This window comes from Oncorhynchus masou, unplaced genomic scaffold, assembly GCF_036934945.1.
Source record: "Oncorhynchus masou masou isolate Uvic2021 unplaced genomic scaffold, UVic_Omas_1.1 unplaced_scaffold_704, whole genome shotgun sequence".
NCBI lineage: Eukaryota > Metazoa > Chordata > Actinopteri > Salmoniformes > Salmonidae > Oncorhynchus > Oncorhynchus masou.
The window spans coordinates 37,501-65,000 of NW_027013502.1; the positions used below are offsets into that span (position 1 = coordinate 37,501).

The following is a 27,500-nucleotide window of genomic DNA, read 5'->3' on the forward strand; positions in this document are numbered from 1 at the left end:
AGTAGGCTGTGATTCGATGATAAATTAAAAGGCACCGCATCGATTATATGCAAACGCAGGACAAGCTAGATAAACTAGTAATATCATCAACCATGTGTAGTTAACTAGTGATTATGTTAAGATTGATTGATTTTTATAAGCTACGTTTAATGCTAGCTAGCACCTTACCTTGGCTCCTTGCTGCCCTCGCGTAACAGGTGGTCAGCCTGCCACTCAGTCTCCTCGAGGAGTGCAATGTAATCGGCCACAATCGGTGTCAGAAAATGACGATTGCCGATTGTTATGAAAACTTGAAAATCGGCCCTAATTAAATTGGCCATTCTGATTAATTGGCCGACTTCTACTCTATACTATATTATAAACTGGGTGGTTCAGTTCGAGCCCCGATTGCTGATTGGCTGTGGTATATCAGACCGTTTACATTTTAGTAATTTAGCAGACTCTCTGATCCAGAGCCACTACAGTAGTGAGTCATTTAGCAGACTCTCTGATCCAGAGCCACTACAGTAGTGAGTCATTTAGCAGACTCTCTGGTCCAGAGCCACTACAGTAGTGAGTCATTTAGCAGACTCTCTGGTCCAGAGCCACTACAGTAGTGAGTCATTTAGCAGACTCTCTGATCCAGAGCCACTACAGTAGTGAGTCATTTAGCAGACTCTCTGATCCAGAGCCACTACAGTAGTGAGTCATTTAGCAGACTCTCTGATCCAGAGCCACTACAGTAGTGAGTCATTTAGCAGACTCTCTGATCCAGAGCCACTACAGTAGTGAGTCATTTAGCAGACTCTCTGGTCCAGAGCCACTACAGTAGTGAGTCATTTAGCAGACTCTCTGATCCAGAGCCACTACAGTAGTGAGTCATTTAGCAGACTCTCTGATCCAGAGCCACTACAGTAGTGAGTCATTTAGCAGACTCTCTGATCCAGAGCCACTACAGTAGTGAGTCATTTAGCAGACTCTCTGATCCAGAGCCACTACAGTAGTGAGTCATTTAGCAGACTCTCTGATCCAGAGCCACTACAGTAATGAGTCATTTAGCAGACTCTCTGATCCAGAGCCACTACAGTAGTGAGTCATTTAGCAGACTCTCTGATCCAGAGCCACTACAGTAGTGAGTCATTTAGCAGACTCTCTGATCCAGAGCCACTACAGTAGTGAGTCATTTAGCAGACTCTCTGATCCAGAGCCACTACAGTAGTGAGTCATTTAGCAGACTCTCTGATCCAGAGCCACTACAGTAGTGAGTCATTTAGCAGACTCTCTGATCCAGAGCCACTACAGTAGTGAGTCATTTAGCAGACTCTCTGATCCAGAGCCACTACAGTAGTGAGTCATTTAGCAGACTCTCTGATCCAGAGCCACTACAGTAGTGAGTCATTTAGCAGACTCTCTGATCCAGAGCCACTACAGTAGTGAGTCATTTAGCAGACTCTCTGTTCCAGAGCCACTACAGTAGTGAGTCATTTAGCAGACTCTCTGATCCAGAGCCACTACAGTAGTGAGTCATTTAGCAGACTCTCTGATCCAGAGCCACTACAGTAGTGAGTCATTTAGCAGACTCTCTGATCCAGAGCCACTACAGTAGTGAGTCATTTAGAAGCACAGAAACAACCACACACTCCTGGCCATCAGGAAGCAGATTGGTCACCCTGTACATCTACATGTTTAGCGTGTAGACGGACCATTTTTAAGGCTGCCACTTTGAAAACACCAAACCCAGCCTTTACAGGCCCAATCTATACTCTACAGAGGAGAGGAGGAGATGAGAGAGGAGTGAGGCTGGAGACCTATGACATCTGCCTCAACTCAGAAGAGAGAGGGAGGAGAGAGAGGAGTGAGGCTGGAGACCTATGACATCTGCCTCAACTCAGAAGAGAGAGGGAGGAGAGAGAGGAGGCGAGGAGTAGGAATAGAGAGGAGCGAGGAGAAAACCAAACTGTCGGGAGCTCCTCCATTACCAGAGTGTGGGGACAGAGCGAGTTTCCCAAAGGCTGGAGGGTCGGCCTTCTCACCCGCTCCAATTTCCCTCAGTGCACTTCACGAGCTCAGGGCTTGCCTGGCCCAGCATGCACCTGTAGTCTACTTGTGTGCTGCTATAGTCCCTAAGCTTCAGCTGCTGACATGGAGTTCATAAAGAAGCTGATAACACACACAGGTGTTAAATCAAGGTGACTTACAAAGATGAGGAGGACCAGGAGAGGGAGTGTGGTGACGTAGTGTCCAGAACCAAACGGTAGGTCCAGCTAGTCACCCAAATAGATGGGTGTTGGTTAAATGGGGATAAATGGAGGCAATTTGGAGAGCCAGTTTTTTTTTTGTGAGCGCGGAGCGTTTTTCCCCACGGGGCGGTGGAGTGGTGGAATGGCGGTGGAGTGGTGGAATGGCGGTGGAGTGGTGGAATGGCTGTGGGGCGGTGGAATGGCTGTGGGGCGGTGGAATGGCTGTGGGGCGGTGGAGTGGCTGTGGGGCGGTGGAGTGGTGGAGTGGTGGAGTGGCTGTGGGGCGGTGGAGTGGCTGTGGGGCGGTGGAGTGGCTGTGGGGCGGTGGAGTGGTGGAGAGGCTGTGGGGTGGTGGAGTGGTGGAGTGGTGGAGTGGCTGTGGGGCGGTGGAATGGCTGTGGGGCGGTGGAGTGGCTGTGGGGCGGTGGAATGGCTGTGGGGCGGTGGAATGGCTGTGGGGCGGTGGAATGGCTGTGGGGCGGTGGAATGGCTGTGGGGCGGTGGAATGGCTGTGGGGCGGTGGAATGGCTGTGGGGCGGTGGAATGGCTGTGGGGCGGTGGAATGGCTGTGGGGCGGTGGAATGGCTGTGGGGCGGTGGAGTGGTGGAGTGGCTGTGGGGCGGTGGAGTGGCTGTGGGGCGGTGGAGTGGTGGAGTGGCTGTGGGGCGGTGGAGTGGCTGTGGGGCGGTGGAGTGGCTGTGGGGCGGTGGAGTGGTGGAATGGCTGTGGGGCGGTGGAATGGCTGTGGGCGGTGGAATGGTGGAATGGCTGTGGGGCGGTGGAGTGGCTGTGGGGCGGTGGTGTGGTGGAATGGCTGTGGGGCGGTGGAATGGCTGTGGGGCGGTGGAGTGGTGGAATGGCTGTGGGGCGGTGGAATGGCTGTGGGGCGGTGGAGTGGTGGAATGGCTGTGGGGCGGTGGAATGGCTGTGGGGCGGTGGAGTGGCTGTGGGGCGATGGAGTGGTGGAATGGCTGTGGGGCGGTGGAATGGCTGTGGGGCGGTGGAATGGTGGAATGGCTGTGGGGCGGTGGAGTGGCTGTGGGGCGGTGGAATGGCTGTGGGGCGGTGGAGTGGTGGAGTGGCTGTGGGGCGGTGGAATGGCTGTGGGGCGGTGGAATGGCTGTGGGGCGGTGGAGTGGCTGTGAGGCGGTGGAATGGCTGTGGGGCGGTGGAATGGCTGTGGGGCGGTGGAATGGCTGTGGGGCGGTGGAATGGTGGAATGGTGGAATGGCTGTGGGGCGGTGGGGTGGTGGAATGGCTGTGGGGCGGTTGAATGGCTGTGGGGCGGTGGAGTGGTGGAGTGGCTGTGGGGCGGTGGAATGGCTGTGGGGCGGTGGAATGGCTGTGGGGCGGTGGAGTGGTGGAGTGGCTGTGGGGCGGTGGAATGGCTGTGGGGCGGTGGAATGGCTGTGAGGCGGTGGAATGGCTGTGGGGCGGTGGAATGGCTGTGGGGCGGTGGAATGGCTGTGGGGCGGTGGAATGGTGGAATGGTGGAATGGCTGTGGGGCGGTGGGGTGGTGGAATGGCTGTGGGGCGGTTGAATGGCTGTGGGGCGGTGGAGTGGTGGAGTGGCTGTGGGGCGGTGGAATGGCTGTGGGGCGGTGGAGTGGTGGAGTGGCTGTGGGGCGGTTGAATGGCTGTGGGGCGGTGGAGTGGTGGAATGGTGGAATGGTGGAGTGGCTGTGGGGCGGTGGAGTGGCTGTGGGGCGGTGGAATGGTGGAATGGCTGTGGGGCGGTGGAATGGCTGTGGGGCGGTGGAATGGTGGAATGGCTGTGGGGCGGTGGAGTGGCTGTGGGGCGGTGGAATGGCTGTGGGGAGGTGGAATGGCTGTGGGGCGGTGGAATGGCTGTGGGGCAGTGGAATGGTGGAATGGCTGTGGGGCAGTGGAATGGCTGTGGGGCAGTGGAATGGTGGAATGGCTGTGGGGCGGTGGAGTGGTGGAATGGCTGTGGGGCAGTGGAATGGTGGAATGGCTGTGGGGCGGTGGAATGGCTGTGGGGCGGTGGAATGGTGGAATGGCTGTGGGGCGGTGGAGTGGTGGAATGGCTGTGGGGCGGTGGAATGGTGGAATGGCTGTGGGGCAGTGGAATGGTGGAATAGCTGTGGGGCAGTGGAATGGCTGTGGGGCAGTGGAATGGTGGAATGGCTGTGGGGCAGTGGAATGGCTGTGGGGCAGTGGAATGGTGGAATGGCTGTGGGGCAGTGGAATGGCTGTGGGGCAGTGGAATGGTGGAATGGCTGTGGGGCAGTGGAATGGCTGTGGGGCAGTGGAATGGTGGAATGGCTGTGGGGCAGTGGAATGGCTGTGGGGAGGTGGAGTGATGGAATGGCTGTGGGGCGGTGGAGTGGTGGAATGGCTGTGGGGAGGTGGAATGGCTGTGGGGCGGTGGAATGGCTGTGGGGCGGTGGAATGGCTGTGGGGCGGTGGAGTGGCTGTGGGGTGGTGGAATGGCTGTGGGGTGGTGGAGTGGCTGTGGGGCGGTGGAGTGGCTGTGGGGCGGTGGAATGGCTGTGGGGCGGTGGAGTGGCTGTGGGGCGGTGGAGTGGTGGAGTGGCTGTGGGGCGGTTGAATGGCTGTGGGGCGGTGGAGTGGTGGAATGGTGGAATGGTGGAGTGGCTGTGGGGCGGTGGAGTGGCTGTGGGGCGGTGGAATGGTGGAATGGCTGTGGGGCGGTGGAATGGCTGTGGGGCGGTGGAATGGTGGAATGGCTGTGGGGCGGTGGAGTGGCTGTGGGGCGGTGGAATGGCTGTGGGGAGGTGGAATGGCTGTGGGGCGGTGGAATGGCTGTGGGGCAGTGGAATGGTGGAATGGCTGTGGGGCAGTGGAATGGCTGTGGGGCAGTGGAATGGTGGAATGGCTGTGGGGCGGTGGAGTGGTGGAATGGCTGTGGGGCGGTGGAATGGCTGTGGGGCGGTGGAATGGTGGAATGGCTGTGGGGCGGTGGAATGGTGGAATGGCTGTGGGGCGGTGGAGTGGCTGTGGGGCGGTGGAGTGATGGAATGGCTGTGGGGCGGTGGAGTGGTGGAATGGCTGTGGGGCGGTGGAATGGCTGTGGGGCAGTGGAATGGTGGAATGGCTGTGGGGAGGTGGAATGGCTGTGGGGCGGTGGAGTGGTGGAATGGCTGTGGGGCGGTGGAATGGTGGAATGGCTGTGGGGCGGTGGAATGGCTGTGGGGCGGTGGAGTGGTGGAATGGATGTGGGGCGGTGGAGTGGTGGAATGGATGTGGGGCGGTGGAGTGGTGGAATGGATGTGGGGCGGTGGAGTGGTGGAATGGCTGTGGGGCGGTGGAATGGTGGAATGGCTGTGGGGCGGTGGAATGGCTGTGGGGCAGTGGAATGGTGGAATGGCTGTGGGGCGGTGGAATGGCTGTGGGGCGGTGGAATGGTGGAATGGCTGTGGGGCGGTGGAGTGGTGGAATGGATGTGGGGCGGTGGAGTGGCTGTGGGGCGGTGGAGTGGTGGAATGGATGTGGGGCGGTGGAATGGTGGAATGGCTGTGGGGCGGTGGAATGGTGGAATGGCTGTGGGGCGGTGGAGTGGTGGAATGGATGTGGGGCGGTGGAGTGGTGGAATGGCTGTGGGGCGGTGGAATGGTGGAATGGCTGTGGGGCGGTGGAGTGGTGGAATGGCTGTGGGGCGGTGGAGTGGTGGAATGGCTGTGGGGCGGTGGAATGGTGGAATGGCTGTGGGGCAGTGGAATGGTGGAATAGCTGTGGGGCAGTGGAATGGCTGTGGGGCAGTGGAATGGTGGAATGGCTGTGGGGCAGTGGAATGGCTGTGGGGCAGTGGAATGGTGGAATGGCTGTGGGGCAGTGGAATGGCTGTGGGGCAGTGGAATGGTGGAATGGCTGTGGGGCAGTGGAATGGCTGTGGGGCAGTGGAATGGTGGAATGGCTGTGGGGCAGTGGAATGGCTGTGGGGCAGTGGAATGGCTGTGGGGAGGTGGAGTGATGGAATGGCTGTGGGGCGGTGGAGTGGTGGAATGGCTGTGGGGCGGTGGAATGGTGGAGTGGCTGTGGGGCGGTGGAGTGGCTGTGGGGCGGTGGAATGGCTGTGGGGCGGTGGAATGGCTGTGGGGCGGTGGAATGGCTGTGGGGCGGTGGAATGGTGGAATGGTGGAATGGCTGTGGGGCGGTGGGGTGGTGGAATGGCTGTGGGGCGGTTGAATGGCTGTGGGGCGGTGGAGTGGTGGAGTGGCTGTGGGGCGGTGGAATGGCTGTGGGGCGGTGGAGTGGTGGAGTGGCTGTGGGGCGGTTGAATGGCTGTGGGGCGGTGGAGTGGTGGAATGGTGGAATGGTGGAGTGGCTGTGGGGCGGTGGAGTGGCTGTGGGGCGGTGGAATGGTGGAATGGCTGTGGGGCGGTGGAATGGCTGTGGGGCGGTGGAATGGTGGAATGGCTGTGGGGCGGTGGAGTGGCTGTGGGGCGGTGGAATGGCTGTGGGGAGGTGGAATGGCTGTGGGGCGGTGGAATGGCTGTGGGGCAGTGGAATGGTGGAATGGCTGTGGGGCAGTGGAATGGCTGTGGGGCAGTGGAATGGTGGAATGGCTGTGGGGCGGTGGAATGGCTGTGGGGCAGTGGAATGGTGGAGTGGCTGTGGGGCGGTGGAATGGCTGTGGGGCAGTGGAATGGTGGAATGGCTGTGGGGCAGTGGAATGGCTGTGGGGCAGTGGAATGGTGGAATGGCTGTGGGTCGGTGGAGTGGTGGAATGGCTGTGGGGCGGTGGAATGGCTGTGGGGCAGTGGAGTGGTGGAATGGCTGTGGGGCGGTGGAATGGCTGTGGGGCAGTGGAATGGTGGAATGGCTGTGGGGCGGTGGAGTGGCTGTGGGGCGGTGGAGTGATGGAATGGCTGTGGGGCGGTGGAGTGGTGGAATGGCTGTGGGGCGGTGGAGTGGTGGAATAGCTGTGGGGCAGTGGAATGGCTGTGGGGCAGTGGAATGGTGGAATGGCTGTGGGGCGGTGGAGTGGCTGTGGGGCGGTGGAGTGATGGAATGGCTGTGGGGCGGTGGAGTGGTGGAATGGCTGTGGGGCGGTGGAATGGTGGAATGGCTGTGGGGCGGTGGAATGGATGTGGGGCGGTGGAATGGTGGAATGGCTGTGGGGCGGTGGAGTGGTGGAATGGCTGTGGGGCGGTGGAATGGTGGAATGGCTGTGGGGCAGTGGAATGGTGGAATAGCTGTGGGGCAGTGGAATGGCTGTGGGGCAGTGGAATGGTGGAATGGCTGTGGGGCAGTGGAATGGCTGTGGGGCAGTGGAATGGTGGAATGGCTGTGGGGCAGTGGAATGGTGGAGTGGCTGTGGGGCAGTGGAATGGTGGAATGGCTGTGGGGCAGTGGAATGGTGGAATGGCTGTGGGGCGGTGGAATGGCTGTGGGGCGGTGGAATGGCTGTGGGGCAGTGGAGTGGTGGAATGGCTGTGGGGCAGTGGAGTGGTGGAATGGCTGTGGGGCGGTGGAATGGCTGTGGGGCGGTGGAGTGGTGGAATGGCTGTGGGGCGGTGGAGTGATGGAATGGCTGTGGGGCGGTGGAATGGTGGAGTGGCTGTGGGGCGGTGGAGTGATGGAGTGGCTGTGGGGCGGTGGAGTGGTGGAATGGCTGTGGGGCGGTGGAGTGGTGGAATGGCTGTGGGGCGGTGGAGTGGTGGAATGGCTGTGGGGCGGTGGAATGGCTGTGGGGCAGTGGAATGGTGGAATGGCTGTGGGGCGGTGGAATGGCTGTGGGGCGGTGGAGTGATGGAATGGCTGTGGGGCGGTGGAGTGGTGGAATGGATGTGGGGCGGTGGAATGGTGGAATGGATGTGGGGCGGTGGAGTGATGGAATGGCTGTGGGGCGGTGGAATGGCTGTGGGGCGGTGGAGTGATGGAATGGCTGTGGGGCGGTGGAGTGGTGGAATGGATGTGGGGCGGTGGAATGGTGGAATGGCTGTGGGGCGGTGGAGTGATGGAATGGCTGTGGGGCGGTGGAGTGATGGAATGGCTGTGGGGCGGTGGAGTGGTGGAATGGATGTGGGGCGGTGGAATGGTGGAATGGCTGTGGGGCTGTGGGGCGGTGGAATGGCTGTGGGGCGGTGGAATGGTGGAATGGCTGTGGGGCTGTGGGGCGGTGGAATGGCTGTGGGGCGGTGGAATGGTGGAATGGCTGTGGGGCGGTGGAATGGTGGAATAGCTGTGGGGCAGTGGAATGGTGGAATGGCTGTGGGGCAGTGGAATGGCTGTGGGGCAGTGGAATGGTGGAATGGCTGTGGGGCAGTGGAATGGCTGTGGGGCAGTGGAATGGTGGAATGGCTGTGGGGCAGTGGAATGGCTGTGGGGCAGTGGAATGGTGGAATGGCTGTGGGGCAGTGGAATGGCTGTGGGGAGGTGGAGTGATGGAATGGCTGTGGGGCGGTGGAGTGGTGGAGTGGCTGTGGGGCGGTGGAATGGCTGTGGGGCGGTGGAGTGGTGGAGTGGCTGTGGGGCGGTGGAATGGCTGTGGGGCGGTGGAGTGGCTGTGGGGTGGTGGAATGGCTGTGGGGTGGTGGAGTGGCTGTGGGGCGGTGGAGTGGCTGTGGGGCGGTGGAATGGCTGTGGGGCGGTGGAGTGGCTGTGGGGCGGTGGAGTGGTGGAGTGGCTGTGGGGCGGTTGAATGGCTGTGGGGCGGTGGAGTGGTGGAATGGTGGAATGGCTGTGGGGCGGTGGAGTGGCTGTGGGGCGGTGGAATGGTGGAATGGCTGTGGGGCGGTGGAATGGCTGTGGGGCGGTGGAATGGTGGAATGGCTGTGGGGCGGTGGAGTGGCTGTGGGGCGGTGGAATGGCTGTGGGGAGGTGGAATGGCTGTGGGGCGGTGGAATGGCTGTGGGGCAGTGGAATGGCTGTGGGGCGGTGGAATGGCTGTGGGGCGGTGGAATGGTGGAATGGCTGTGGGGCGGTGGAGTGGTGGAATGGCTGTGGGGCGGTGGAATGGCTGTGGGGAGGTGGAGTGATGGAATGGCTGTGGGGCGGTGGAGTGGTGGAATGGCTGTGGAGTGGTGGAATGGCTGTGGGGCGGTGGAGTGGCTGTGGGGCGGTGGAGTGGTGGAATGGCTGTGGAGTGGTGGAATGGCTGTGGGGCGGTGGAGTGGCTGTGGGGCGGTGGAGTGGTGGAATGGCTGTGGGGCGGTGGAATGGCTGTGGGGCGGTGGAATGGTGGAATGGCTGTGGGGCGGTGGAATGGTGGAATGGCTGTGGGGCGGTGGAGTGGCTGTGGGGCGGTGGAATGGCTGTGGGGAGGTGGAATGGCTGTGGGGCGGTGGAATGGCTGTGGGGCAGTGGAATGGCTGTGGGGCAGTGGAATGGTGGAATGGCTGTGGGGCGGTGGAGTGGTGGAATGGCTGTGGGGCGGTGGAATGGCTGTGGGGAGGTGGAGTGATGGAATGGCTGTGGGGCGGTGGAGTGGTGGAATGGCTGTGGAGTGGTGGAATGGCTGTGGGGCGGTGGAGTGGCTGTGGGGCGGTGGAGTGGTGGAATGGCTGTGGAGTGGTGGAATGGCTGTGGGGCGGTGGAGTGGCTGTGGGGCGGTGGAGTGGTGGAATGGCTGTGGGGCGGTGGAATGGCTGTGGGGCGGTGGAATGGTGGAATGGCTGTGGGGCGGTGGAATGGCTGTGGGGCGGTGGAGTGGCTGTGGGGCGGTGGAGTGGTGGAATGGCTGTGGGGCGGTGGAGTGGTGGAATGGCTGTGGGGCGGTGGAATGGCTGTGGGGCGGTGGAGTGGCTGTGGGGCGGTGGAATGGCTGTGGGGCGGTGGAGTGGCTGTGGAGCGGTGGAGTGGTGGAATGGTGGAATGGCTGTGGGGCGGTGGAGTGGCTGTGGGGCGGTGGAGTGGTGGAGTGGCTGTGGGGCGGTGGAGTGGCTGTGGGGCGGTGGAGTGGTGGAGTGGCTGTGGGGCGGTGGAGTGGCTGTGGGGCGGTGGAGTGGTGGAATGGCGGTGGAGTGGTGGAATGGCTGTGGGGCGGTGGAGTGGCTGTGGGGCGGTGGAGTGGTGGAGTGGCTGTGGGGCGGTGGAGTGGCTGTGGGGCGGTGGAGTGGTGGAATGGCTGTGGGGCGGTGGAGTGGCTGTGGGGCGGTGGAGTGGCTGTGGGGCGGTGGAGTGGCTGTGGGGCGGTGGAGTGGTGGAATGGCTGTGGGGCGGTGGAGTGGCTGTGGGGCGGTGGAGTGGTGGAATGGCGGTGGAGTGGTGGAATGGCTGTGGGGCGGTGGAGTGGTGGAGTGGCTGTGGGGCGGTGGAGTGGCTGTGGGGCGGTGGAGTGGTGGAATGGCTGTGGGGCGGTGGAGTGGCTGTGGGGCGGTGGAGTGGTGGAGTGGCTGTGGGGCGGTGGAATGGCTGTGGAGTGGTGGAATGGTTGTGGGGCGGTGGAATGGCTGTGGGGCGGTGGAGTGGCTGTGGGGCGGTGGAATGGCGGTGGAGTGGTGGAATGGCTGTGGGGCGGTGGAGTGGCTGTGGGGCGGTGGAATGGCGGTGGAGTGGTGGAATGGCTGTGGGGCGGTGGAGTGGCTGTGGGGCGGTGGAATGGCGGTGGAGTGGTGGAATGGCTGTGGGGCGGTGGAGTGGCTGTGGGGCGGTGGAGTGGTGGAATGGCTGTGGGGCGGTGGAGTGGTGGAGTGGCTGTGGGGCGGTGGAATGGTGGAATGGCTGTGGGGCGGTGGAATGGTGGAATGGCTGTGGGGCGGTGGAGTGGTGGAATGGCTGTGGGGCGGTGGAATGGTGGAATGGCTGTGGGGCGGTGGAATGGCTGTGGGGCGGTGGAATGGCTGTGGGGCGGTGGAATGGCTGTGGGGCGGTGGAGTGGCTGTGGGGCGGTGGAGTGGCTGTGGGGCGGTGGAGTGGCTGTGGGGCGGTGGAATGGCTGTGGGGCGGTGGAGTGGTGGAATGGCTGTGGGACGGTGGAATGGTGGAATGGCTGTGGGGCGGTGGAGTGGCTGTGGGGCGGTGGAATGGTGGAATGGCTGTGGGGCGGTGGAATGGTGGAATGGCTGTGGGGCGGTGGAGTGGCTGTGGGGCGGTGGAATGGCTGTGGGGCGGTGGGGCGGTGGAATGGCTGTGGGGCGGTGGAATGGTGGAGTGGCTGTGGGGAGGTGGAATGGCTGTGGGGCGGTGGAGTGGCTGTGGGGCGGTGGAGCGATGAGCGGAATTTCCGACCGCTCAACTTTGCTCACATACTCTGCTTCTTACATAATCTATGACCAGAGAAACTAGAGGGACGAGAGAAACCAGAGAAACCAGAGGGACAAGAGAAACCAGAGGGATGAGAGAAACCAGAGGGACGAGAGAAACCAGAGAAACCAGAGGGACGAGAGAAACCAGAGAAACCAGAGAAACCAGAGGGATAAGAGAAACCAGAGAAACCAGATGGATGAGAGAAACCAGAGGGATGAGAGAAACCAGAGAAACCAGAGGGATGAGAGAAACCAGAGAAACCAGAGGGATGAGAGAAACCAGAGAAACCAGAGGGACGAGAGAAACCAGAGAAACCAGAGGGACGAGAGAAACCAGAGGGACGAGAGAAACCAGAGGGATGAGAGAAACCAGAGGGATGAGAGAAACCAGAGGGATGAGAGAAACCAGAGGGATGAGAGAGAATGGAAAAGAAGAAGAAAAAGGGAGCATAAATAAATGACCAGGATAGACCAGCCTGTACACCCTTTACTGTCACCACAGACCAGCCTGTACAGCCTCTACTGTCACCACAGACCAGCCTGTACAGCCTCTACTGTCACCACAGACCAGCCTGTACAGCCTATACTGTCACCACAGACCAGGATGATACACCAGCCTGTACAGCCTATACTGTCACCACTGACCAGCCTGTACAGCCTCTACTGTCACCACTGACCAGGATACACCAGCCTGTACAGCCTCTACTGTCACCACAGACCAGCCTGTACAGCCTATACTGTCACCGCAGACCAGCCTGTACAGCCTATACTGTCACCACAGACCAGGATACACCAGCCTGTACAGCCTATACTGTCACCACTGACCAGCCTGTACAGCCTATACTGTCACCACAGACCAGCCTGTACAGCCTATACTGTCACCACAGACCAGCCTGTACAGCCTCTACTGTCACCACAGACCAGCCTGTACAGCCTATACTGTCACCACAGACCAGGATGATACTACAGCCTGTATAGCCTATACTGTCACCACTGACCAGCCTGTACAGCCTCTACTGTCACCACTGACCAGGATACACCAGCCTGTACAGCCTATACTGTCACCACAGACCAGGATACACCAGCCTGTACAGCCTATACTGTCACCACAGACCAGCCTGTACAGCCTATACTGTCACCACTGACCAGCCTGTACAGCCTATACTGTCACCACAGACCAGCCTGTACAGCCTATACTGTCACCACAGACCAGCCTGTATAGCCTATACTGTCACCACAGACCAGCCTGTACAGCCTATACTGTCACCACTGACCAGCCTGTACAGCCTCTACTGTCACCACTGACCAGCCTGTACAGCCTCTACTGTCACCACAGACCAGCCTGTACAGCCTATACTGTCACCACAGACCAGCCTGTACAGCCTCTACTGTCACCACTGACCAGCCTGTACAGCCTCTACTGTCACCACAGACCAGCCTGTACAGCCTATACTGTCACCACTGACCAGCCTGTACAGCCTATACTGTCACCACTGACCAGCCTGTACAGCCTCTACTGTCACCACAGACCAGCCTGTACAGCCTCTACTGTCACCACTGACCAGCCTGTATAGCCTCTACTGTCACCACAGACCAGCCTGTACAGCCTCTACTGTCACCACAGACCAGCCTGTATAGCCTCTACTGTCACCACTGACCAGCCTGTACAGCCTATACTGTCACCACAGACCAGCCTGTACAGCCTCTACTGTCACCACAGACCAGCCTGTATAGCCTCTACTGTCACCACTGACCAGCCTGTACAGCCTATACTGTCACCACAGACCAGCCTGTATAGCCTCTACTGTCACCACTGACCAGCCTGTACAGCCTCTACTGTCACCACAGACCAGCCTGTACAGCCTCTACTGTCACCACAGACCAGCCTGTACAGCCTCTACTGTCACCACAGACCAGCCTGTACAGCCTCTACTGTCACCACAGACCAGCCTGTATAGCCTCTACTGTCACCACAGACCAGCCTGTACAGCCTATACTGTCACCACTGACCAGCCTGTACAGCCTCTACTGTCACCACAGACCAGCCTGTACAGCCTATACTGTCACCACTGACCAGGATGATACTACAGCCTGTACAGCCTCTACTGTCACCACAGACCAGGATACACCAGCCTGTACAGCCTATACTGTCACCACAGACCAGGATACACCAGCCTGTACAGCCTATACTGTCACCACTGACCAGCCTGTACAGCCTATACTGTCACCACAGACCAGCCTGTACAGCCTATACTGTCACCACAGACCAGCCTGTACAGCCTCTACTGTCACCACAGACCAGCCTGTACAGCCTATACTGTCACCACAGACCAGGATGATACTACAGCCTGTATAGCCTATACTGTCACCACTGACCAGCCTGTACAGCCTCTACTGTCACCACTGACCAGGATACACCAGCCTGTACAGCCTATACTGTCACCACAGACCAGGATACACCAGCCTGTACAGCCTATACTGTCACCACAGACCAGCCTGTACAGCCTATACTGTCACCACTGACCAGCCTGTACAGCCTATACTGTCACCACAGACCAGCCTGTACAGCCTATACTGTCACCACAGACCAGCCTGTACAGCCTATACTGTCACCACTGACCAGCCTGTACAGCCTATACTGTCACCACAGACCAGCCTGTATAGCCTCTACTGTCACCACAGACCAGCCTGTACAGCCTCTACTGTCACCACTGACCAGCCTGTACAGCCTATACTGTCACCACAGACCAGCCTGTATAGCCTCTACTGTCACCACTGACCAGCCTGTACAGCCTATACTGTCACCACAGACCAGCCTGTATAGCCTCTACTGTCACCACTGACCAGTCTGTACAGCCTCTACTGTCACCACAGACCAGCCTGTACAGCCTCTACTGTCACCACAGACCAGCCTGTACAGCCTCTACTGTCACCACAGACCAGCCTGTACAGCCTCTACTGTCACCACAGACCAGCCTGTACAGCCTATACTGTCACCACTGACCAGCCTGTACAGCCTATACTGTCACCACTGACCAGCCTGTACAGCCTCTACTGTCACCACAGACCAGCCTGTACAGCCTATACTGTCACCACTGACCAGGATGATACTACAGCCTGTACAGCCTCTACTGTCACCACAGACCAGCCTGTATAGCCTCTACTGTCACCACAGACCAGCCTGTACAGCCTCTACTGTCACCACAGACCAGCCTGTACAGCCTATACTGTCACCACAGACCAGCCTGTACAGCCTATACTGTCACCACAGACCAGCCTGTACAGCCTATACTGTCACCACTGACCAGCCTGTACAGCCTATACTGTCACCACTGACCAGCCTGTACAGTCTCTACTGTCACCACAGACCAGCCTGTACAGCCTATACTGTCACCACTGACCAGGATGATACTACAGCCTGTACAGCCTCTACTGTCACCACAGACCAGGATACACCAGCCTGTACAGCCTCTACTGTCACCACAGACCAGGATGATACTACAGCCTGTACACCTTATACTGTCACCACAGACCAGCCTGTATAGCCTATACTGTCACCACTGACCAGCCTGTACAGCCTCTACTGTCACCACAGACCATGATGATACCCCAGCCACACACACACCGCCATAACACACCCATGAATGAGTAATACACAGCTAGTCTTTAATATGGGGAATTCACTGAGTGGACGAAGGCTCCAACAACCATACAAAAGGTATCCTTAGGTCTTTGGAGCCTAGCTATATTGGTAACGGAGTGTGTGTGTGTGTGGGGACAGCTGCTCTCTCGTGCGGTATTATCCGAGAATTGATTGCATCCCTCCTCTCACAATGAACAGGACAAAAACCCAGGAGGGACGAGAGGAGAGGGAGAGAATGTCTGTCTGTGTGTCTTGTCTGTATTTCTGTCTGTGTCTCTCTATATTTATGTCTGTGTGTCTGTCTGTATTTCTGTGTGTCTGTATGTGTATCTGTCTGTATTTCTGTCTGTCTTGTCTGTATTTCTGTCTGTGTCTCTCGGTGTGTCTGTCTGTATTTACGTATGTGTGTCTGTCTGTGTCTCTGTCTGTATTTCTGTCTGTGTGTCTGTCTGTGTGTCTGCCTGCCAGTGTGTCTGTCTGTCTGTCTCTCTGACTGTGTGTCTGTCTGTCTGTGTGGTGATACTGGCAGAACAGCAGCACAGATGTAGGTGATACATCACACTACTATAAAAGGAGCCAATTCACCAATACAGCTTCAGCAATGTATTTATTAATATTGTAATAAGACGGTAATAGAAGTGTAATTCTACAGTTTAGTCCATTTGTTTGTAACGGTGAGACCTATAGGTCTGTCAGTAAAGTAATTAACCACTCCATAGAAAATAAACACAGTGTAAATTGTTCATTCTAGTTGTATTGGTTGGACCTGTAATCCTATAACTAACCTAAAGTAAATCACAGATTAACAATGTTAATGTCAGTGGTTCATTCTATAGTTCAGTAATGGGTTTACAGGCCTATAAGTAATAAATCCATCACAGATCAACAATGTTAATGTCAGTGGTTCATTCTATAGTTCAGTAATGGGTTTACAGGCCTATAAGTAAAGTAATAAATCCATCACAGATTAACACATATAACGTAAATGTTTCTGCGAAGCCGCTTGCCGGGCTGCGACACGTAAAACAGACACCAGTGGGGTCAGCAGCAGCATCCAGCAGGCTATTTACAAGCCGTGTGAAATCCGATCCGAGTTTCCATCACGGACAAGAAAACTCACACCAACCGCTGACTAAAACACCTCCAGCCCTCCAACATACTGGCGACCTAAAGCACCTGACACACCGCCACCACCAGACCTAAAACGGCCATCTCCATTTCAAATGCGGGGCCATCCCCCTCTCCAGTCGCGGTAAGATCCTTTGTCACTATTCCATGTTAATGACGTGATGACCGATCAATCAAGGCGGCCTCAGCAAACTCATTCTAGTTAATTAGTCCGCCGGGCGGTCGTCAAAGTTAACCGTATTTATATAAAGGAAGAGGGGAGGAGGAGAGAGAATAACAACAGAGAGAGAGAGAGAGAGAGAGAGAGAGATGGAGGGAATAAAAACAGAATAACAACAGAGACAGAAGGAAAACAGACTGAAAGCACACTGCTAATAAAAATGTAATCGCCTCGTGTAGATTTTAAAACGCGGCAGGTGCAAATTACACGGTCTTGAGTGTGGAGCTCAACGTTACGTCACAGCGCAGTAAAGTACAGTAAATAAAAGCGAGGTCAGCCTGCGCACACAGACTGGTGCCATAACGACATGAGAGACTATTAATGAACCAGCCTGAATTAATGACCACCGCTGTAACCGACCAGCGCACTGGGACTGGTGGTGTGTAGCCTGTGTGAGTGTCAAAGAGACGATGTGAAATCAGTTTGTTATTATGGCCAGACATTCACCACGCAGGCTCCTCTCCCCTGGATCCACGTACTCCATCATGTTCCCTGCTTCTTACTATTCACCAAGCAAAGAGTTGCCACTAATATCTGATCTTGGGTCAGTTTTATCTTTACACCACATAAAACATAAGCTCAGGTCTAATATGTCGTATAATGATCCTGGATCATATAAGAGTGGTGACATCAACCTGGATCCCCTGTCTATATGGATCTCTCCCCTGTGCCCCAGCCCTCCTCTCCTCGGGGAAGGTGTTACCTGGCCTGGGCCTCGTCGAGACTCTCGTCCGTGATGGCCATGATCTGCTGGAGGATATCCCCGATGTCCTGCTGCGGCTGGCCGAGGGAGTGCTGCTTCCTCCCGGCGTCATGGTCCCCCACGTCGACCTGAGACAGTCCGGACAGCCCGACGAGACCCGACATCATGCGGGCCTGGTCCTCCATGCCTTTCAGAAAAATCTCGCCGTTTTTGCGACAAAACTAGGGAGGGAAAAGGTGACCGTTGTCCGATGAGGGGAGGAAGATGAGAAGATAGTATATTTTTTCCCCAGAGGTAGCCCAGGCCAGTTGCCTTTTACAGTTTAATGTCCCTGACTCGAAACACCGAGTGTTTCAAAGTAGCCAATAAACAAAGGAAGACAAACTAAACTATGAAAAGTAGCCAATAAACAAAGGAAGAAATCAAACTAACTACAAAATGCCATTGCTCGTTCAAATGACCAATAGCAGCAAGCAAGCTGTAAACATGCAATTGTCCAAGTAAAACAAAAAAGCAAGTAAACGGTCGATCTGGGCCTACACAGTATTTGTAAACAAATAAACACTATTTTCTTTGGCATAACCCGGCCTAGATTTATTTTGCATTCCGAGTCGAACACGGGTGCAGGGTTCTAACAGTAGTTCCACGGTCGAGGCAGATAGAGGGAGCGAGGAGGCCACGGGGGAAAAAATAAAGCCTGGAAAGGTAGAGCTGCCTTTAAAATGGTCAGCTTGGCGAACGACAAAGAGGGGGAGGGAGAACGAACCGAGCTGCCGCTGCCAGGGAGAAAAATGGCAACAATTAGCAGACGAGCTTGTCACAAATGTTACTCCTGCGTTCGACAAATTAATAATCCGGCCGATATCCAAACGCTGTCTCGTGGAAAGCGACGAGGAATGTAGGCGAACCAGTTTGGAATCCAACCACCATGTATCTCCGTGTTTTTCTAACAATGAGAAAGAAGAGTAGCGCCACACTAGCCTACAACAGCTCGGCTAACGTTACTAGTCCACAGAAATCCCCAACGTGTCCGTTTTCGTTGCCTTCTTTTCCCAGGAAAACCTGCACGGCTGGGAAGAAGTATTGTAGCTAGTAGCCTACAGGATCAAATAAAACGACGGAATAAAATACATTATTTGAATAAACTCCAACCCGTCCGACCAGCCGTGGCTGGCCTTGTCCTATCCGTTGGTCGAATAGCGTTGCTTGCTCCCCTCTCTTCTCGGCAGTTTTTTTCCTTCTCCTCTGCTCTCCTTTCTTTATCCGGCTCCCTCGCCTGGCCCGTTCTCCCACTACACACACACACACACACACACACACACACACACACACACACACACACACACACACACACACACACACACACACACACACACACACAGCGCACGCTGGGGAGGATAATATGCAATTCCACATCTCACCGCTGGGGTGGGCTCCTCTCAGCTCTCATATGGTGTTCAGCAGCAGCAGCACCATGGAAACAAGCAGCATTGTTGACAGTTGTGTTATTGTTGTTGTGATGGCTTGGAGGGCCTTGTCATGTAGCCTAACTGTCCCACCCCAAGACAGCCATATGAAAGCCTCACGTTTCAAGGAGCCTGTTCACTATGAAGTCAGGGGCCCGTTCACTATGAAGTCAGGGGCCCGTTCACTATGAAGTCAGGGGCCCGTTCACTATGAAGTCAGGGGCCCGTTCACTATGAAGTCAGGGGCCCTTTCACTATGAAGTCAGGAGCCCGTTCACTATGAAGTCAGGAGCCCGTTCACTATGAAGTCAGGGGCCCGTTCACTATGAAGTCAGGGGCCCGTTCACTATGAAGTCAGGGGCCCGTTCACTATGAAGTCAGGGGCCCGTTCACTATGAAGTCAGGGGCCCGTTCACTATGAAGTCAGGGGCCCGTTCACTATGAAGTCAGGAGCCCGTTCACTATGAAGTCAGGAGCCCGTTCACTATGAAGTCAGGGGCCCGTTCACTATGAAGGCAGGAGCCCGTTCACTATGAAGTCAGGGGCCCTTTCACTATGAAGTCAGGGGCCCGTTCACTATGAAGTCAGGGGCCCGTTCACTATGAAGTCAGGGGCCCTTTCACTATGAAGTCAGGGGCCCGTTCACTATGAAGTCAGGGGCCCGTTCACTATGAAGTCAGGGCCCTTTCACTATGAAGTCAGGGCCCGTTCACTATGAAGTCAGGGGCCCGTTCACTATGAAGACAGGGGCCCGTTCACTATGAAGTCAGGGGCCCTTTCACTATGAAGTCAGGGCCCGTTCACTATGAAGTCAGGGCCCGTTCACTATGAAGTCAGGGGCCCGTTCACTATGAAGTCAGGGGCCCGTTCACTATGAAGTCAGGAGCCCGTTCACTATGAAGTCAGGGGCCCGTTCGCTATGAAGTCAGGGGCCCGTTCACTATGAAGTCAGGGGCCCGTTCACTATGAAGTCAGGAGCCCGTTCACTATGAAGTCAGGAGCCCGTTCACTATGAAGTCAGGGGCCCTTTCACTATGAAGTCAGGGGCCCGTTCACTATGAAGTCAGGGGCCCTTTCACTATGAAGTCAGGGGCCCGTTCACTATGAAGTCAGGAGCCCATTCACTATGAAGTCAGGGGCCCGTTCACTATGAAGTCAGGAGCCTGTTCACTATGAAGTCAGGGGCCCGTTCACTATGAAGTCAGGGGCCCGTTCACTATGAAGTCAGGGGCCCGTTCACTATGAAGTCAGGAGCCCGTTCACTATGAAGTCAGGGGCCCGTTCACTATGAAGTCAGGGGCCCGTTCACTATGAAGTCAGGGGGCCCGTTCACTATGAAGTCAGGGCCCGTTCACTATGAAGACAGGGGCCCGTTCACTATGAAGTCAGGGGCCCGTTCACTATGAAGTCAGGAGCCCGTTCACTATGAAGTCAGGGGCCCGTTCACTATGAAGTCAGGGGCCCGTTCACTATGAAGTCAGGGCCCGTTCACTATGAAGTCAGGGGCCCGTTCACTATGAAGACAGGGGCCCGTTCACTATGAAGTCAGGGGCCCTTTCACTATGAAGTCAGGGGCCCGTTCACTATGAAGTCAGGGGCCCGTTCACTATGAAGACAGGGGCCCGTTCACTATGAAGTCAGGGGCCCTTTCACTATGAAGTCAGGGGCCCGTTCACTATGAAGTCAGGGGCCCGTTCACTATGAAGTCAGGGGCCCGTTCACTATGAAGTCAGGGGCCCGTTCACTATGAAGTCAGGAGCCCGTTCACTATGAAGTCAGGGGCCCGTTCGCTATGAAGTCAGGGGCCCGTTCACTATGAAGTCAGGGGCCCGTTCACTATGAAGTCAGGAGCCCGTTCACTATGAAGTCAGGAGCCCGTTCACTATGAAGTCAGGGGCCCTTTCACTATGAAGTCAGGGGCCCGTTCACTATGAAGTCAGGGCCCTTTCACTATGAAGTCAGGGGCCCGTTCACTATGAAGTCAGGAGCCCATTCACTATGAAGTCAGGGCCCGTTCACTATGAAGTCAGGAGCCCGTTCACTATGAAGTCAGGGGCCCGTTCACTATGAAGTCAGGGCCCGTTCACTATGAAGTCAGGGGCCCGTTCACTATGAAGTCAGGAGCCCGTTCACTATGAAGTCAGGGGCCCGTTCACTATGAAGTCAGGGGCCCGTTCACTATGAAGTCAGGGGCCCGTTCACTATGAAGTCAGGGCCCGTTCACTATGAAGTCAGGAGCCCGTTCACTATGAAGTCAGGGCCCGTTCACTATGAAGTCAGGGGCCCGTTCACTATGAAGTCAGGGGCCCGTTCACTATGAAGTCAGGAGCCCGTTCACTATGAAGTCAGGGGCCCGTTCACTATGAAGACAGGGGCCCGTTCACTATGAAGTCAGGGGCCCGTTCACTATGAAGTCAGGGGCCCGTTCACTATGAAGTCAGGAGCCTGGGTCAACCAGAGCAATAGTTTCAGGCCGACCAGCCTTCCAAGATGGCTGGAATTTGACGTTCTCTCTACTCATTGCAAACAACCCTAAGATGCCGCACTGATCCCACTGCTGCCACCAGTGTAGCAGACAGAGACGGGCTTGATCCAGAGAACACGGGTTGTGGGGAGAGCAGCCCTGCCACCTATACCATAAAGATTACGCACATAGTCATAGTTACACAGTCAGACACAGACACATGCTACAGACACAGTCTACAGTCACATGCTCCAGACACATGTTACAGACACATGCTACAGACACAGTCTACAGACACATGCTACAGACACAGTCTACAGTTACAGACACATGCTACAGACACAGTCTACAGACACATGCTACAGACACAGTCTACAGACACATGCTACAGACACAGTCTACAGTCACAGACACATGCTACAGACACATGCTACAGACACAGTCTACAGACACATGCTACAGACACAGTCTACAGTTACAGACACATGCTACAGACACAGTCTACAGACACATGTTACAGACACATGTTACAGACACATGCTACAGACACAGTCTACAGTCACAGACACATGCTACAGACACAGTCTACAGTCACAGTCTACAGTTACAGACACATGCTACAGACACATGTTACAGACACATGCTACAGACACATGCTACAGACACATGCTACAGACACATGCTACAGACACATGTTACAGACACATGCTACAGACACAGTCACAGACACATGCTACAGACACATGTTACAGACACAGTCTACAGTTACAGACACATGCTACAGACACATGTTACAGACACATGCTACAGACACATGCTACAGACACATGCTACAGACACATGCTACAGACACATGTTACAGACACAGTCTACAGACACAGTCTACAGTTACAGACACATGCTACAGACACATGTTACAGACACATGCTACAGACACATGCTACAGACACATGCTACAGACACATGCTACAGACACAGGCTACAGACACAGTCTACAGACACCTGTCACAGACACATGTTACAGACACATGCTACAGACACATGCTACAGACACATGCTACAGACACATGCTACAGACACATGCTACAGACACAGTCTACAGACACATGCTACAGACACATGCTACAGACACATGCTACAGACACATGCTACAGACACATGCTACAGACACAGTCTACAGTTACAGACACATGTTACAGACACATGCTACAGACACATGTTACAGATACATGCTACAGACACATACTACAGACACATGCTAGAGATACATGTTACAGACACACGCTACAGATAGTCTACAGACACAGACACAGAACATGCTACAGACACAGAACGTGCTACAGACACATGCTACAGACATAGACACATGCTACAGGCACAGAACATGCTACAGACACATACATGTAGAGGCGGTGAGTTGGTCTCACGCTCTCGTGACGAGGTAGTGCCTGTCACTTGAAATCAGTGTCACCCTTTTGGTCCAAGAGAGAATTTCCTCTTGTTCTCATGTTTGAGACGTTGGTTTCCTGAGCAGGAGACAAGGGTTCAGGCCCCACCAGTCATACATAGACACATACAGACACTGATACAGGTTGGCTACAACAGCCTACACTTGGTCAAATGGCACCCTATTCCCTACCTAGGGCATTACCTTTGGCAAGAGCCTTATGGCAGGGGCCTGCCAAATGGCGCAGAGGTCTAAGGCACTGCATCACAGTGCTTGGGGCATCACTACAGACCCTGGTTTGATCCCAGGCGGTGTCACAGCCAGCCGTGACCGGGAGACCATGAGGCGGCGCACAATTGGCCCAGCGTCGTCCGGGTCAGGGGAGGGTTTGGCCGGCCGGGATTTCCTTGTCCCATCGCTCTCTAGCGTCTCCTTGTGGCGGTCCGGGCGCCTGCAAGCTGACTCCAGTTGCCAGTTGTACTGTGTTTCCTCAGACACATTGGTGCTGCTGGCTTACGGGTTAAGCCAGCCAGACACAACATGTATCTGTTTGTCAAGAAGCAGTGTGGCTTGGCAGGGTCGAGTTTCGGAGGACGCGTGGCTCCCGACATTCGCCTCTCCCGAGTCCGTACGGGAGTTGCGGCGATGGGACAAGACTGTAACTACCAATTAGATATCACGAAATTGGGAAGAAAAAAGGGTACAAGTAAAAAATAAAAAAACGTTTTAAAAAGTCCTATGGCCAATTCCCTACATAGAGCAGTCGTTTTGACCTAGGCTTTTTTCACTCAAATAAATGCCCTATATAGGTTGCAATTTGGGACACTGGAATAGTAGCCTAAATGGTTCTGTTATTTATCCTCTTGCTAAATGGTATCCATGTTGATGTCTCCTCAGCTTTGTAGACGTGACGTAGCGTGTGCATGATTAGCCTGCTAATGTTGAACACAAAACAAAGCCGTGTCACTCGACCATCATCATCATTACCATCACTCACCCCTCCTCCGCCAATCATAGCCTCCACTCGTCTTTGACCCCGTGGTTGCTAGGCGTTATGCTAATGGTGCCTATAGCGTTTCTACCTAAACAGTGGACCAACTGAACAACGTGGAATATGTAGAGTGGATATCCAGGTCTGAATGTACACAACACACACAGCGTTAGGCCTCGTCCTCCTTATTGAACCATTACAAAAGGACACAACATGTATCTGTCGATGTGTGTCCAACATGTGTCCATGTTGCTGTTTATATACAGTACCAGTCAAAGGTTTGGACACACCTGCTCATTCAAGGGTTTTTCTTTATCTTTGACAATTTTCTACATTGTAGAATAATAGAGAAGACATCAACAATATAGCATAACACATATGGAATCACTACTTTTGACCAGAGCCCTTTAGGTCCTGGTTAAAAGTATGTAGTTCACTTCACAGGGAAAAATGGTGCCATTCTGGTCAAAAGTAGTTCACTTCACAGGGAAAAGGGTGCCATTCTGGTTAAAAGTAGTTCACTTCACAGGGAAAAGGGTGCCATTCTGGTCTAAAGTAGTTCACTTCACAGGGAATAGGGTGCCATTCTGGTCTAAAGTAGTTCACTTCACAGGGAAAAGGGTGCCATTCTGGTTTAAAGTAGTTCAGGGTTCCAAAGGGGTTCTGTTTGGGCCGTGTGTGTTCAGATTGAGTCATGGTGTCTTTGTTTAGCTGCTGTTGCCAATAGAGACAGCAGACTGACAGAGACCACGCCTTCAACTAATGACTCAATTATACATCACTCTCTCTCTGTGTGTGTGTGTGTGTTTGTGTTTGTGTGTGTGTGTTTGTGTGTGTGTGTGTGTGTGTGTGAAGTACTTTGTGCTTGCTGTAAGATCATACTGGATCAGTTTGAACCATAAATGAAGCAGAGGGAATGTCAGAAAGCCTCATCCTCCTCACTCTCCTGCTAGATTGACAGCTGGGTTGCCATGGCAGGAGGGGGGGGGGTAGAACATTGGGTCATTAGCCTGCCTCCTTTCAGGATGATTGACGTCCGGGCTGGGAGAGGGAGGGGGGAGTAGAAAGTAAAGGGAGAGGGAAGGGGAAGGGGGGACTGGGGAGAGAAAAGGGGGAGGGGAGACTGGGGAGAGGAAAGGGAGAGGGGGAGTGGGGAGAGGAGAGGGGGGACTGGGGAGAGGAGAGGGGGGACTGGGGAGAGGAAAGGGAGAGGGGGAGTGGGGAGAGGAAAGGGAGAGGGGGACTGGGGAGAGGAAAGGGGGGACTGGGGAGAGGAAAGGGGGAGGGGGAGGGGAGAGGAAAGGGGAGGGGGGACTGGGGAGAGGAAAGGGGGAGGGGAGAGGAAAGGGGAGGGGGGACTGGGGAGAGGAAAGTGAGAGGGGGACTGGGGAGAGGAAAGGGGAAGGGGGGACTGGGGAGAGGAGAGGGGGGACTGGGGAGAGGAAAGGGGGAGGGGGAGGGGAGAGGAAAGTGAGAGGGGGGACTGGGGAGAGGAAAGGGGAAGGGGGGACTGGGGAGAGGAGAGGGGGGGGACTGGGGAGAGAAAAGGGGGAGGGGAGACTGGGGAGAGGAAAGGGAGAGGGGGAGTGGGGAGAGGAGAGGGGGACTGGGGAGAGGAGAGGGGGGACTGGGGAGAGGAAAGGGAGAGGGGGAGTGGGGAGAGGAAAGGGAGAGGGGGACTGGGGAGAGGAAAGGGGGGACTGGGGAGAGGAAAGGGGGAGGGGGAGGGGGAGAGGAAAGGGGAGGGGGGACTGGGGAGAGGAAAGGGGGAGGGGAGAGAGAAAGGGGAGGGGGACTGGGGAGAGGAAAGTGAGAGGGGGACTGGGGAGAGGAAAGGGGAAGGGGGGACTGGGGAGAGGAGAGGGGGACTGGGGAGAGGAAAGGGGGAGGGGAGGGGAGGAAAGTGAGAGGGGGACTGGGGAGAGGAAAGGGGAAGGGGGACTGGGGAGAGGAGAGGGGGGACTGGGGAGAGGAAAGGGGGAGGGGGAGGGGAGAGGAAAGGGGAGGGGGGACTGGGGAGAGGAAAGGGGAGGGGGGGGACTGAGGAGAGGAAAGTGAGAGGGGGGACTGGGGAGAGGAAAGGGAGAGGGGGAGTGGGGAGAGGAGAGGGGGACTGGGGAGAGGAAAGGGAGAGGGGGAGGGGAGAGGAAAGGGAGAGGGGAGAGGAAAGGGGAGGGGGGCCTGGAGAGAGGAATGGGAGAGGGGGACTGGGGAGAGGAAAGGGAGAGGGGGGACTGGAGAGAGGAAAGGGAGAAGGGGAGGGGAGAGGAAAGGGGGGGGGGCCTGGGGAGAGGGAAGGGAGAGGGGGACTGAGGAGAGGAGAGGGGGGACTGGGGAGAGGAAAGGGGGAGGGGGAGGGGAGGGGGGACTGGGGAGAGGAAAGGGGAGGGGGGACTGAGGAGAGGAAAGTGAGAGGGGGACTGGGGAGAGGAGAGGGGGGACTGGGGAGAGGAAAGGGAGAGGGGGAGGGGAGAGGAAAGGGGAGGGGGACTGGGGAGAGGAAAGTGAGAGGGGGACTGGGGAGAGGAGAGGGGGACTGGGGAGAGGAAAGGGAGAGGGGGAGGGGAGAGGAAAGGGGAGGGGGGACTGGGGAGAGGAAAGTGAGAGGGGGACTGGGGAGAGGAAAGGGGAAGGGGGGACTGGGGAGAGGAGAGGGGGGACTGGGGAGAGGAAAGGGGGAGGGGGAGGGGAGAGGAAAGTGAGAGGGGGGACTGGGGAGAGGAAAGGGGAAGGGGGGACTGGGGAGAGGAAAGGGGGGACTGGGGAGAGGAAAGGGGGAGGGGGGAGAGGGGAGGGGGGGACTGGGGAGAGGAAAGGGGGAGGGGAGAGGAAAGGGGAGGGGGACTGGGGAGAGGAAAGTGAGAGGGGGACTGGGGAGAGGAAAGGGGAAGGGGGGACTGGGGAGAGGAGAGGGGGACTGGGGAGAGGAAAGGGGGAGGGGGAGGGGAGAGGAAAGTGAGAGGGGGACTGGGGAGAGGAAAGGGGAAGGGGGGACTGGGGAGAGGAGAGGGGGACTGGGGAGAGGAAAGGGGGAGGGGGAGGGGGAGAGGAAAGGGGAGGGGGGACTGGGGAGAGGAAAGGGGGGGGGGGACTGAGGAGAGGAAAGTGAGAGGGGGACTGGGGAGAGGAAAGGGAGAGGGGGAGTGGGGAGAGGAGAGGGGGGACTGGGGAGAGGAAAGGGAGAGGGGGAGGGGAGAGGAAAGGGAGAGGGGAGAGGAAAGGGGAGGGGGGGCCTGGAGAGAGGAATGGGAGAGGGGGGACTGGGGAGAGGAGGAGGGGGAGGGGGAGGGGAGAGGAAAGGGAGAGGGGGGACTGAGGAGAGGGAAGGGAGAGGGGGGACTGAGGAGAGGAAAGGGGAGGGGGGACTGGGGAGAGGAAAGGGAGAGGGGGGACTGGGGAGAGGAAAGGGGAGGGGGAGAGGGAATGGAGGGACTGGGGAGAGGAAAGGGGAGGGGGAGAGGGAATGGAGGGACTGGGGAGAGAAAAGGGGGGACTGGGGAGAGAAAGGGGAGGGGGAGAGGGAATGGAGGGACTGGGGAGAGGAAAGGGAGGGGGAGGGGAGAGGAAAGGGGAGGGGGAGAGGGAATGGAGGGACTGGGGAGAGGAAAGGGGAGGGGGAGAGGGAATGGAGGGACTGGGGAGAGGAAAGGGGAGGGGGGAGAGGGAATGGAGGGACTGGGGAGAGAAAAGGGGGGACTGGGGAGAGAAAGGGGAGGGGGAGAGGGAATGGAGGGACTGGGGAGAGGAAAGGGAGGGGGAGGGGAGAGGAAAGGGGAGGGGGACTGGGGAGAGGAAAGGGGAGGGGGAGAGGGAATGGAGGGACTGGGGAGAGGAAAGGGGAGGGGGAGAGGGAATGGAGGGACTGGGGAGAGAAAAGGGGGGACTGGGGAGAGAAAGGGGAGGGGGAGAGGGAATGGAGGGACTGGGGAGAGGAAAGGGGAGGGGGAGAGGGAATGGAGGGACTGGGGAGAGGAAAGGGGAGGGGAGAGGGAATGGAGGGACTGGGGAGAGAAAAGGGGGGACTGGGGAGAGGAAAGGGGAGGGGG

The 27,500-nt window shown here is 56.7% G+C and overlaps 1 protein-coding gene across 1 annotated transcript in view; it reads right to left on the reverse strand.

The window, feature by feature from the left end:
• LOC135537055 (pre-B-cell leukemia transcription factor 1-like) overlaps positions 1-18,413 on the reverse strand; it is a 51,666-nt gene extending 33,253 nt beyond the window's left edge. The window contains exon 1 of the mRNA XM_064963269.1: positions 17,087-18,413. Coding sequence (XP_064819341.1) covers positions 17,087-17,271 — 185 coding nt within the window. The 5' untranslated portion in view covers positions 17,272-18,413. The remainder of the gene's footprint in view (positions 1-17,086) is intronic.
• Between the last annotated feature and the right edge of the window lie 9,087 nt (positions 18,414-27,500).